The sequence below is a fragment of the Emys orbicularis genome, chromosome 1 (assembly GCF_028017835.1).
Source record: "Emys orbicularis isolate rEmyOrb1 chromosome 1, rEmyOrb1.hap1, whole genome shotgun sequence".
Classification (NCBI taxonomy): domain Eukaryota; kingdom Metazoa; phylum Chordata; order Testudines; family Emydidae; genus Emys; species Emys orbicularis.
This window is the reverse complement of record NC_088683.1, coordinates 228,534,332-228,548,558: the sequence shown is the minus strand read 5'-3', so window position 1 is coordinate 228,548,558 and position 14,227 is coordinate 228,534,332. Positions and strand designations below refer to the sequence as shown.

Here is a 14,227-nt window from a genome sequence, read left to right as displayed (position 1 = left end):
ATATTTGTGAGGATAAGGGTGAAAAGTTTTCCCTGGGGTGGAGCGCGGAGACAGATCACCTGGCTGCTGAATTTGAGCAGCCAGATACCAGGTCTATTAGTGGCCCAACGGGGGGCTACATTTTAACCACCACGTGTAGGAGACAAATAGAGATTGCTTATCTTTCAGATAATTTGTTTTTATTAAATACCAATTAAAACACACACACACACACACACACACACACACACACACACACAAAAGACTTGGTGGGAAGGGAGATAGGAGTGCAGGGCAGTGTAGGCTCTCATAGCTGTGTGTAAGTCCAACTATCATTCTGGAAGCTGTCCGAAGGGATGGAGTGAACGGGATACTGAGACGTTTGGGAAGTTGCAAGGAATCTGTGGGGCAGTTTGGGGAGGGCACGGAAAGCAGTTGTGTATCAGCTGCGGGGGGTGGTGAGCATGCATGTCTTCTGCCTGCAGTGTGATTATGGACTTCAACATCTGTTTGCTCCTCCACCACTTCTATCATCCACTCCTGACCCTTTACAATGCACTCCTCACTCTCCTTTCTGTCTTGCCTTGCTATTTTAAATTTTTCTTTCAGGGTCTCTCACCAGTCCCTGCATTCTCTTTTTTTTGGCCTCTGAGTATTGGCGCACTTCTCAGAACATGTCTTTCTTGTTCTGCCTTGGTTGCTTCCTTATTTGGCAGAGGTGCTCCACCAATGTGTAGAAGGTTCCCCTATAGGCCATATCTGCGTAAGCACAAGAAATAATACACAGAAGCATGACTGTTAGTTCACACACAGCATTGAATCATCATAGTAAAATACACCTCCTTTAACATATGAATCACTTTTTCTCTGTCCCTTGACAAGCACACATCTCAGTGAACACCCTAAACATGGTGAGTTCGGCCCAGAGAGGGATGGGGTGGGTTGGGCATTCAAGATGGAGCAAGGGTCTAGGTGGTATTTTAAGGGGATCACTGCAGGTGATTAGGGACAATATTGTAAATTCTGCCATAATTTTCCATAGGTGGGGGTCAGTGAAGGCGATATCTTACTCCTGAAGGTAAGCAAGGATGCAAAGGTGAAGCATTCAGCTTCAGACACAGTCCCGATGCTGCTTGCCTGTGTGCTGCTTTAGTCCCTGCACAAATGATTGCCAATTGGCACAGGAAAGTTTCCTACAATGGGGGAAGGAGCAAAGCAGCTCTGCCAAGGAATCTTCGACAGAGAATTGGCAAGTACCTCCAGGAAAGTTTCCTAGAGATCTCCCTAGAGGATTCCTGTGAAATCTCGGTGTGCATTAACAAAATGTTCCACTGCACTGCTTAGCTGCACAGGGTAATGTGAAGCACATGCAAACACAGCTAATCTTGTACATTTCTATCCTTTCACTCACTTCTAGAATATACAGAGCAAAGGACAGCTCTACCTCATATAACCGAGCATCATCAACTCAAAAAGATCACTTACCAGAGATCTCCTCTCCCGCATCATGCGCGCTAGAGAGGGACTGCTGGGACTGACTAGACCCCTCTGGAGTGGAAAAGAGGTCCCGACTCGCCATACCATCGGATGACCCTGTTGTGGGCTCCACATTGTCCTCCAACTCGACCTCCTCGCCCATGACTTCATCCTTGGGGTTGAGTCTGCTGTCTGCCACCACCTCCAGCCCCGCCCAAGTATCCATGGGGCTCTTGGCGGTGTAGGTGTGATCACCGTCAAGGATGGCATCCAGCTTCTTCTAGAAGTGGCAGGTCTTTGGCGCAGCACAGAGCGACAGTTTGCCTCCCTTGCCTTCTGGTATGCATGCCTCAGCTCCTTTATCTTTGCACGGCACTGATGCATGTCCCGCATAGCCCTTATCACACAAGCCACAAGAAATCTGACCATAAGTATCAAAATTTCTATGGCTGGAGCAGAGCTGGGACTGCACAGCCTCTTCTCCCCACCGTGCCAGCATATCCAACAACCCAGGTGTGCTCCAAGCGGGAAAGCGTTTGCTGCATGGAGCCGCCATGGTCAATTGGGAAGATGCGATGTGAGCTGTCCACACCGAGCAAACAGGAAGTGGCATTTCAAAAATTCCCGGGTCTTAAAAGGGGGAAGGACAGATGCCTGTGTACCTGGGTGCAGGGCAGCAGAGTTTGAACTGCTGACCGGAGCAATCAGGATGGGCATTGTGGGACACCTCCTGGAGGCCAACTATAGCAACATAACCAAGCGCAGTGTCTACACTGACTTTTGTTGATATAACTTTGCCAAAAAAAAGTTCTATGCTTTATTTTGTCAACAAAGCAGATGAATGTTGTGGGCAAAAGGAGCATTGTACACCTTCACTGTGTTGTTGATGAAAGCTGACTTTTGTTAACAAAACTGTGTAGTGTAGACAGGGCCTTAGGTTGGCTTAATTATGCCACTCAGGAGTGTGAATTTAATTGATCTAATTTTCTAGTGTAGATCAGGCCTCAATGTAAAAAAAGCTCTACGCTTCAGCCCTACAGCATGCAACAAAAAAAGACGGAAGGTGACAAGATGAAAACAATTAGGTGATAAAGAAAAGGGAAGAAAGGACCTTTTACAAGCATTAAAAAAATGAAGCTTCACAACACTTCTGTAAAACCATGAAAATTCTTTCCTGATTCAAAGATTGGGATATTGAAACACAGTGTTTTAAAGGAGTCATCTTTCAAATGTGCCCAAATTCCAGGGGTCCAAAGGGGGGTGAGAAAGTGAAAGACGGGTATTTCTCCAGCAGATATTTGCTAGTTAACAGCATACGTCAAATCATCAAGCTGTCGTCTGCGCCATAATTTTTCCTTTGGGAAATAGCACATCACATTCCTTTCGATTTCTCTTAGGGAAATACAGCCTCTTTCCTACCAAATATACTTAGTAGTAGCCAGCACCCCACAGATTATCATAGCTCAAATTAGTTTAGTTCTGAATTTCTTTCCAGCCACACATTCAAAGGTTTCCCTTGATCATAATCTCCTCTTTGGTCCACTACTGCAGGAAGGATTTAGGTCTGAATATAGAATATCAGGTCGCTATATATTAGAATCAAAGATCTCTTTTCTATATTCAGACCTAAGTCCTATGAACGTGGGATCAGTTTGCTTGCAGTTGCATCTTCAGATGACAGAGGTGCCATACATCAAGATAACATGTTGATACAAGAGATCAAAGCCATTTCCATTCTCCAAAATCCCATGCAACTTTAAGACTTGGGATTAGATTTAAATCCAAGTCCTTGATATTTTCCTTAAATTTCATAAACATTCCTAGAAAAAAAACAGACCATGTGACCTAAACTGGTGGATGAACAATTTATCAACAGAAAGGCAGTGGATGACATTTCTCTGTATGCTGCAAATTACAACTGGGATTTTCAAAGGAGCCTAGGGGAGTTAAGCACCTAACTCCCCTAACTTTCAATGGAAGTTAGGTGCTTAACTCTTAGTCACCTTTTAAGATCCCAAGCTAAAGCTGTTGAGGAAAAGGCTGAAGTTGTCACTAAAATCAACTAAGAAACATATTTCTTATATCTAAATCTCTTATTTCATATGAGAATCACCCTGGGAATTGACTGGAAATACACCTTTCTTCTCATCATCTCCAATCTCACAGAAGTATTGCTTTAAAATTATGTTCCTAACTATAAAGGATAGAAATGCAACTGTATGGAGAAAACCCTCCAATCTTCAAAGCCTTTTTAAAAAGACAGTATTATTTTTTCTACCTACCTAAGGTACTTAAATGACCCCCATTATTGTAGTATCTGAGTGCTTCAATGCTTTTTGAACATCTTTTCATTTTATCATAATGAACATACATGAAGTTTCCATACAAGTTTTAACACATCTTATTCATAGCCTGTATTCGTTAGCCTTTATCCTCACAAAATCCCTGTGAGCTAGAGCAGTGGTGTTATCCCCATTTTACAGATGGGGAACTGAGGCACAGAAAGACTAAGTGACTTGTCCAAGGAAGTCTGTGACAGAGCAGGGAGTCCCAGGCTAGGCCCATAACCACTGGATCACCTTTCCTCCCTAACCCTGTTTCAGTCTAACAGGTTCTATTACACTAAGATTTTCTGTGACAACTCTTCCCAATTCTCATGCCAATCTTTAGTGGCTAGCCTTACCTCTGATTCTTACATTGTTGTCCTAAAAATGAAAAATGTTGGGAAAAGAACCATAAATGGTTACTTGTCTTCTTTGTTCTACCAACTTTTCTACAGAAATGTGCTCTTCTTGTTTCTCATCCACTTAACACACACAGTGAAACCGTTCATGATTAGAACAAATTATTCAGTAACAGTAGAATGAATTTTAAAATGTGATTCCTTCTTATAAAAACTCCTTTCACACATCTTGAATCTGAAAGGAGTAAGATAATACAACCCAAATTGTTTTACAGCAAAATTTCAGATTTCAGATATCTTATAAGAGACCCCATAGCATATCACAGATATTAAACAATAATATTCCTCTTTCATTTCACATACCTTGGCAAAGAAGGAAATGGGTATATAATGACAGAGAAAAGTTGGCTATTAGCTAAGGGGGCTCTCTATCTATAGGTTCACATAACTAGGTAGGTAAGCAGCAAACAAAGTATTTGGAAGAGCCTAATAATATACAACGTCAAAAACAGAAAGTTTACAGCCAAAAGCAAATGCTACAGGTAAGCCTAGAGTTTGAATCCCTTGGAAACAATAAAGAAACTTTTATTGCATTTCCTACTTTAAAACAGTTTTTTTTGTTCTTCAGAGCTCCATTCTATAACTGTGAGGTAAGGTGTTGATGCAAAGTTGAATATAAATTCCTATGAAATTCAATTAATACAGCTACCAACATTATTGAGACTACCAATAATGTAAGTAAAAGGTCTAGATGAAGTCCAATATTCTTCAAAAGTACATAGAGAACTGAACATATCCAGATCTCTCACTGCCTGAGAATTTAAATGCAATTGGTTTTAATGGAATTTGTTTAGATTTGGTCTTCAACCATTATCAGAATTAGAGCAGGAATGATAAAGAAACAAATTACGGCATATAAATGTCAGTCAAGAAGAGTTTCCAGAGCTACTGTGTGCACAAATAGTTGTGAACTACTGTAAATGAGCAATAATAATTTCTCAAAGAGACAACACAAAAATATATGATTGAGGTTAAGATTTTGTCAAGGTTATTTTTAGTAAAAGTTACAGACAGGTCACGGGCAATAAACAAAAATTCACGGGAGCCATGACCTGTCCGTGACTTTTACTAAAAATAACCAGGGGTCGGAGGAGCAATAACAACTGGAGCCCCATGGGGGAAGGGGGGAGGGGCAGGGGGAAGAGATTGACAGCCCGAGCCCCACCACTACAGGAGAGGGATGGGACACAGCCCCTGCTCTAGGCTCAAGGGGAGGGAGGGCGCACACTCCAACCGCAGCCGCGGTTGTAGCCAGGGGGTGCACAGTGCCATACGGGGTGGGGGGGCAGGCACACAGCCCTGACTCGGCCCTGGCCGCTGACAGCTGAAGCCAAAGAAGTCATGGAGGTCCAATAAAGTCATGGAATCTGTGACTAAATCATATCCTTCGGTATGATACAGTGAAAACGTGTCACTATTTCATCTGCATCAGCTGTTTACATATCAAAATCCTAAAATCTGCATAAGATCAGTTGGTTCTTAAGTCCCAGCTGCTTAACAGCAGCAAAATTTGGGAAGATAGATTAAGCGTTATTACTGGTGGTTTTACCATTGTTGCCTGGTGGCTGTAGTGCATCTCCTGTTAAGCCACACCATCCGACTGGGAAGATATCTCGAGAATCATATTTGCACCAATAGTCAAATGCTCCCCGCCAGCCATCAAATGTAATGAAAACTTCATCTCCTCTAACATCTCCGATGGTCGCTGGGCAAATTAAATAAGGGTTCTTTTTGTCTACTGCTTCAAGTTTCATTCCAACTTTAAAATAGTCTGGAGCAGGTTTTGCTGGTTCCTGTCAAAATAAAATTGTAGAACATCTAGGTTTCCATGAATTCTTGAAAAACAGCTACTTTTCTCTAACATTCTAACTTCTCATACTGACTACCCCAAAAAGGTTATACAATACACATTTAATACATGTTACAAGTTTATTTTAAATTTTCTAGATTACCTAGGCTCAATTCTGCTCCTACTTATGTGACTGGGAGCAAGGTTATGCCGAGTCTACTTAAGCAGTTGACTGAGAAAATCTGATGTGTTCTACAGGAACGGTGGGATAGTGAACGTACACTAAAAATAAATGGCATAGTTTTATGTAGGGAGAGGACAGGATCAGAAAAATGTACTTCTGCGAGGGACTGGATGTTTCTGGGGATTGATAATGGACTGGGGAACCTTTCAGCTCTTTATTACTTATCCAAATGCACATGCAAATAAATCATTAACATCTGAAGGCTGTTTAGTGGCCTGTGTGAAATAAGTTGGTCTCGGACAAACAAAACAAAAATCAGCAACACAACGGTCCACAATGTAACTCTTGTCAGTCTCAGCAGAAAGGCCAAAGGACTGAAGGGAAACCAAATTATATCTCACCCTCAAGAGGTAGATCCTCCAGAAGAGGGCTGAGGCATATTGCTGGGACAGTATCGAGAAGCTTGCAGTGCCACTGCTCATACCATAGCTATTTTATGAATGCATTCAAATCAATATGTTCTCAAAATGAATGGGGATTCACGAGCAAAGAGCTTACAGGATCAAGCCCAATGTACGTTTTACTAAAACAAACTCATGCAAAGCCATTATCAGTACTAAGAAAGAAATCGCTGAACTTCACACTTTGATTTTAGCAAGCTCATAAGAATGGTAAGAGGACAAATCAAATCAACAGACCAGCTGAGTCATACTTGCATCCCTACATATTTTTTGAATAAAAACATTTCACACATTTTTTTAAGTTCCTCTTTTCTTCAGCATAAAGGCCGTACTTCTAAAACTGATAGCATTTTTTTATTACTTTCAGCTAAGTCCCCACTACATTCTTAACAGCTCAACTGTGAAGTATGCGCCAAATAAAAATATTCAGCATAGACTCCCCATGCGTTCCTGTGGCTCTCATTCTCCTTTACCAGTTTTAGCCCAACACATACACAGGCACATCATGAATATGTTACTGTCAACAAACGAGAGATGCATGACATCTTAAATCCATGAAAAAACCAAGCTAACACAATTTTTTCTAAATAATACAGCATACCTTAAAGGTCCAAACACAGGAAAAGAGGTGCCCATCCATTTGGACTAGAAGATGATCATTTCCTGTCCAGTTTTGTGGCTTGCCAATCCACTTCAAAGTAATTTTAAATAACATTGTTGCCTTTCCATGCTGAAGAGAACAGTACAATATCCTGGCATCCTCAATAAAAATGTAATCATGGACCAGTTGATGGAAGCTTGTTTACTAGGAGCCCCTTTCTTCTTACCTTCTTAAAGAATGCTGCAGGTGCCATTTCAGCTCCATTTAGTGTTCTTAACAGAAACATTGGCCAAGATGATGCATTCATCTGGAAACCTAATTAACATAAATAGATTAGTTGTGTAAAAGATCCTAGACTCACATTTATAAAATATTAATATACAGGAAGAAGAAGGATGCAGAATTTACCCCACCACTGTCTAAAACCCTCTGGTTTGGACTTGGCTAGAAATAAATGTGGCCAAGACACATGAATGCATAGAGCAGCTGTTTACAGCAGTAAACATGTTGGATAGTATATTTCCTTTCAGGAGTGATTTGCCTGCAAAATCATTTATCATGGTTACTATATTAAGTGTGACTAGAGACATGCAAGCTGTAGTACTGCAGATTAAATCATTCTCTATATTCCCTGGTCCCAAACCATCTTCCTTGCATAGTACCAAGTTATATTTACTGGGCCAGTTTTCTTTCATTCTCAAATGACATCCTCTGGTCTAGCTTCTCTGTCCTCTAACTCTTATTTTTTATTAGACACATTTTCTTCTCCATTGAGGCTCTTTCACAAGATTCCTTCACAAAAAGAAACAAGGAAGTGCAAACAAATTTCAATGAAACAATACATCCTTTAATTACAAAGACAAGAGCACAAAACAGGGAATGGTAGAAATGAAACATCTTGGTAAGTGTGTGCATCACATTGCAATTGCATAAAGTGGAGAATGTTTCCATGCCAGTATTCTTCATTAAAAAAATAAGTGAATACAATGCACAAAGAGTTACTATAACCCAAACCTGCTTTTATTAAAAACAACTTTATCTTATCAAAACAATTGTTTGGTGGAAATATTCTTCATTCCATGGCATTCTCCCTCAGAACCAAGTACCTCCCAATAAAGGAAGAGACATGCTTATATCTCTCTCTGCTTTCAAAGCACCTTCAGGGCTGTATTTGAAGCTACTAGACCGATTCAAATAGACAACAGATATTTTGGGCCAAATCTTTAGCAGGTGAAAGTCTGTTGTAGTTCTCTCCAAAAAAACCTAACACAACAAAACAGGAACCTAATAGGAAACTTCTCTCTAAAGCAACTACTACTAGAATCCTTGTCTGGATTTGAAGAATTGCCTTACAATCTAGATATGATTTAAAAAAAACTAATAGTAGATATGGAAAAGTTTACATGACTTTTGATTACTTACTATTTAAACCTTAATTCATGTCCTGGGTATTGGCTCCCTGACACAGTGGCCTTAAGTTGTACTTAACTGAGCAGACAGATTTAAAAGTTGTTTAAAGTCCACAACTCCTTAAATTGCATTTTAAAACTGGATACAAGAGATCTTATATATGTGAGAAATTGTCATGTTTAAATGTTCACAACTGAGAAACTACTGAGCTGATTTTTAAACTTGGATTGATTTCTAAGTCTTAACATGATTTATAAAACATGCCATTCTGGAAGTTTCTAGATTACCTTTTGAATTAGCTGAGAATTAGCTTTCTCACTGGAAAGCACAGAGTGCGTGATTGCACATGCCAATAACAGGAAGGGTGGTGACACTACTCAGTTAAGTAGCTCAACTGATTTCACGTAAGCTTTCTTTAAAAAAATCACTTCTAATTAGAGCATGGAAAATGTTATCCCCAAAGGAATTTGTCTGAAAACATTATAAAGTACTTAAAAAAAAAAAAGTAGTTTCAAATGGAAGTTGGAATTTGAAACCTTAACTAGACACTGAACACTACTGAGCCCAATGTAATATGTGAAACTATGATATGTTTAGAGCTCAGGTGGGAGGGACTATTTTAACTCATTTGTTACTGTGAGAGAAATCAAATGTTGGGACCAGAAGGCTCCATTCCACTTGGGAAAATCAGTTGTGTAAGTGTCTAGCAGGAGGCAATTATACACCCAATTAGCTCCCAGCTTTACCCAGGAACAGGATGCTGCAAAAGTGCCAAGAAGGCTTTTTCAAAAATGTATCTATATATGCCAGGATGTTTGAATTTTGGAACCTAGCTATCGCTAAAGAATCAAGGACTAGAGGGACAATGTGTGACTATTTCTTTTCTGAATAAACTATGCAATAGAATGGCTGACGATCATTATGAGGGGAGCCAAACTTGCATTCCTGGATAGTACAAAAACATTTGCTTATTAGGTATAACATTTCAACTAATTTCAATCAACAGAAATGGCAATCAGAACACAAGGACATCACTGGCCACAGACTGGTGTATACACATTTTTTGTACCACTGTGTTAGTTTAGGAATAGATAAAGTTAAAGATGTGCAACTAGCTAGAGTAAATGTAGTTATACCAATATAAAAGTGCTAATATCAGTATAGCCTATTTTGATACCAACCAAGTCACCTTTATACTAGTAATAATTGCATCCACATTAGGGGGTTATACTGCTTTCACTATATCTGGTCCTAAAGCAATATAGTTACAGTGGCACAAGCACTGTATTTTGAAACACTTTAAATAGATTACAGACCCACACAGAGCAAATTGCTGCTCCATTTTGGTTATCTCCCTCTCACAAAATTTGGACGGTTCAGTTTTGGAGTACAATGGAGTGACATTTTAATAATACTTCACCTTTCCACCAGCGGATCTCAAAACAATTATTAACTGAGCCTTGCAACATAATATTACTTAGTAGCTGAGGACCAGCAGTAGTGGAGACCCAATTTGTACTTGATATGAGTTCAGTCTGTCCAAAAGTTCTCTGATGCCATTAGGTACCTGCATTTTTCCTGCATCTGGGAGTGTAAGTGAACTACAATACCGCCATGACCACCTACCCTATCTTTCGCTTCTCCAGGAATACAACCATTTTCCTCAGCACAATGCACAAACATCCAGATGGCTCTCTAGTGATTAACTCTGGACTCACTGTACTGAGTATTTCACTGTTGGATTAAGAGTGGGCTCCTCCTGGTGGTCTAGTGGAATATCACAGGTAGAAAAAGGTAGGGAGTCTCATTCTTTATTTCTTAACTTTAGCTGAACAGTTACTTCAAGGATCCCAAGCACTTGTTTATCCATCTGCCAATGATATAGTAACAGAACAAAAATCTCACTCAAAATATCCACCCAGTAGTCAGAAGCCCATAGATGAAGCATTTCCCAAATATTAATGTGAAAATACTGGAATACACGAAGTCCTGTAGGCCAGGGTCAAGTTTACCAGGATTTTTTTTTTTGGGGGGGGGGGGGGTTTACTGGACATTTTTCTTCTTTTTTCTCTAAGTTACGCTGATCACAGATAGAAAAGACCTACTGTGCTACACGGGAAAATACTGTGTGGTTAACTGTTGATAAACACAGACCACTATAAAGTGGTTGCTTAGTAATCATACTTGACAATAAACCTAAGTGCAAGTGAGAATATCTTCCTGTTTCTTTCTATTTTGACCAAAGAAGTATTAATATTTATATTCCCTTTATTATACTTAGGGAATACATGTTAATGTGGTATCAAAAGTTTTATCAGCATAAATTTAAGATAGTTGTATTAAATAAATAAATTAATTAATGGAGATATCCTATCTCCTAGAACAGACCTTGAAAGGTCATTGAGTCCAGCCCCCTGCCTTCACTAGCAGAACCAAGTTCTGATTTTGCCCCAGATCCCTAAGTGGCCCCCTCAAGGATTGAACTCACAACCCTGGGTTTAACAGGCCAATGCTCAAACCACTGAGCTATCCCTCCCCCCATGAGTGAAGTCAGTATTGAATTATGAAGGTTACTCCTAACAAGTTCTGATAAAAACTTTATACCATATTCTCATATGTGCCATATTTAACTAGAATAGCTGTTTTAGGAGGTATAATTTTTAGGCAAAATTATGCATTTGTGTTGTTGGGGAAAAGGAAAGAAAATGTTCTCTGACTGGTTTATAAAATGGCAGCTCTTTAAATGTGCTTAGGGTCTTGGAAAGTCAGAATACAATCTCATCCAACTATATTCAACAGGCAACCTTATAGAGTAAAATACTTACTACACCACACTAAGTATACTTCACCACAGCATACATGATACATTATAAGTATAGGAAATGCCACAGTACAGAAAATGTTTACTTTTGAAAGTGTAGTTATGGTTTAAAACAGGGTGGGTAACATTTTTAAAAAATCATTTTGTATTTATATTAAACACTTTTAAAAAAAATAAAGCTATTTAGAATTATATTTGAAATTGATAACCTATATTAAAGCCTAAAATTATAATCTATTAAAGTTATTTAATTTAAATATAAAAAATAACATTAAGCAGTACATGCCTGCTGCCAAGTTTTAAAGAAAGTCACACCACTGAACTGGTAGAAAATACTGGCTAAGCACCTGGAACCAGAGTCTGTTGAGTGCTAAACCAGTATTTGATAGAAGTAGAGTAGATTCCTGCAATTCTACCAGAACTTGATGGGACCCGACAACAAGTATCAGGTTTGGGTTGGGTCAGAAAACAATCTGAACCTCTGAGGCTCAGATCAGGTCACCTCTGAAGTCTCTCTCTTGCCCAGAAGGTTGGCATAGCGGTGGCTGCGTGCCCAGCTCCTGCCAGCCACCTCTGCCTCGTTGAATAGTATGCACTGCCAAGTGAGTGTGCTGCACCTCTCACTCCACAGAACACACAGAGTGCAGCAGGGGGTGGCAGCCAACGGGATTGGGACAAGCAGCTGCCACCACCACACAGTGCAGCAGAAGGTGGCAGTGGCGCCGCTAACTCAGGTTTGGAGGGAACGGTCAGGGTCAGGTTGGAAAATGACAACACTCTTGGGCTCAGATTGGGTGGATTTGGGTCTGGTTTGGGTCTGGGCCTGGGAAGACCTCTAATACAAAAAGAGTGACCTAGATTCACGCATCACCACCATCATTATCGTTAAGTGAGCTCTGAATGCAGATCCTGGTAGCAACGTACGATTCACAAAGAACACAGCTTCGCTGTCAGCAGCAAGGCTGAGTGAGCCTTAAGGGAAAATATTTTTCCTCATAAAACTAGCAAGTGTGATTTGAAAATGACATTGTCAACTCAAGTTTAGTATTTTTAAGTAAAGCCTAAGAAGTCTCTCTTTTTTAGTTTTTTTATTTTGCCTGAAGTGATTTTGTGTCACAAATACTTCCACAAAAATACAAGCCTAAGGATGGGCTTATGCACAAACAGAATAGACAATGAGCGCTCTCCTCTGCTGCTGAGAGAAACTGCTCCTGCTACTAATCACCATCCACAGGAAGTGAACAGGAACCACTGCTTTGCTTTCTCTTATATTACACAATAGGCCATGACTACACTAGAAGCATTTTGCTGGAAAAGATATACTGATATACTATACCAGTAGAGCGCTCTGAGTGTGGACACAGCTTATATTGGCCAGCAAAACTGCACTACAGTAGAACCTCAGAGTTATGAACACCTCGGGAATGGAGGTTGTTCATAACTCTGAAATGTTTGTAACTCTGAACAAAACATTATGGTTATTCTTTCAAAAGTTTACAACTGAACAATGACTTAATACAGCTTTGAAACTTTACTGTGCAGAAGAAAAATGCGGCTCACCGCCCCATTTTTTTTTTTGACAACACTTTACTGTATTTGCTTGCCCTTTGGGGGGGAGGGGAGGAGAAAGGGGAGTGTCTCTGCTGCTGCCTGATGGTGTACTTCCAGTTCCAAATGAGGTGTGTGGTTGACTGGTCAGTTCGTAATTCTGGTGTTCGTAACGCTGAGGTTCTACTGTAGTACAGTTTTGCTGGCCAATATAAGCTGTGTCCACACTAGGAGTGCTGTAAGCTAAACTAGTAAAGCACAGATTTTCCAGTATTGCATCTACAATAGGGGTTTTTGCTAGCACTGCTATGCCAGTCAGAGATCACACCCCTATACCTATACCAGCAAAACGCTCTTGAGTTTAGACCTGTCCAAATATGGGAGGGATTTTTTGGAAAGGAAACTATGGATATCTAAGTGTGCAGGAAGATTATGTGGGGAAGAAGACCTCTGGAAGGACAGTAGCAAGGGACTGCTGGCTTCTGTAGAGCAGCAATAAAGAGTGAAGTGCGAAGTTATCAGTCTAAAACCAGGAAACACATACTACATTTGCTCCCATTCTCTGATACATATATTTGGAAAATTACTATCACCACATACAGTGGTACAGAAGTGTAAAAGAAAAAGGTTTGAAGCAATGTAGGTCCCTCTGTCTCCTCTCTCATCCAAGAGCTTGCCTAGACTAAGAATGAGAAAAGAGTGAATGAACATGCAGAGTGCGTGAAAGACAGAAAATGCACCCTCACTTCAGTCAGCCTACTCTTAAATTAGATAGAAAAGTAAAAGAGAAAAGAAAAAGAAAAGAAAGCAACAAAACACAAGCTGTTACTCCTTGGAGTTTTATGGGAAGAGGCATTTAGGACCTTGTAGTGGCAAGAACATACTTTAAATGTATTTCATTTTGCTTAAAAAATATAAATTAAATTCCTGTGGAAATCATTTTGAGTTTGTCAGTTTTTAGAATTATTAAAATTTTAAAAAGACATCTCCCTTTTCTGCAGCGCACCTGATACACCAGAGACCCAAATTCAGGAGCTCCATGCAAGTTGTAAGAAATGTGCCTTAGAAAGCACTTTGGGACTCTTCTCCACAACTGAAAGTAATGTAGAGCCCACAAGGTAATGCCACAGTTCTCTATAAATTATGGGGTGAAGGAGGATAAATTAAGTAGATTAACGTAATATTTATGTGTAACCCATCAAGCAGTCACTGAAA

General features: G+C 39.9%; 1 protein-coding gene across 1 annotated transcript in view; it reads right to left on the bottom strand.

The window, feature by feature from the left end:
• The window catches only part of SCML2 (Scm polycomb group protein like 2), a 107,201-nt gene that overhangs the window by 50,867 nt on the left and 42,107 nt on the right, over positions 1–14,227 (bottom strand). The window contains exons 5-6 of the mRNA XM_065417485.1: positions 7,460–7,548; positions 5,748–5,991 (exon numbers count right to left, since the gene is read on the bottom strand). Coding sequence (XP_065273557.1) covers positions 5,748–5,991; positions 7,460–7,548 — 333 coding nt within the window. The remainder of the gene's footprint in view (positions 1–5,747; positions 5,992–7,459; positions 7,549–14,227) is intronic.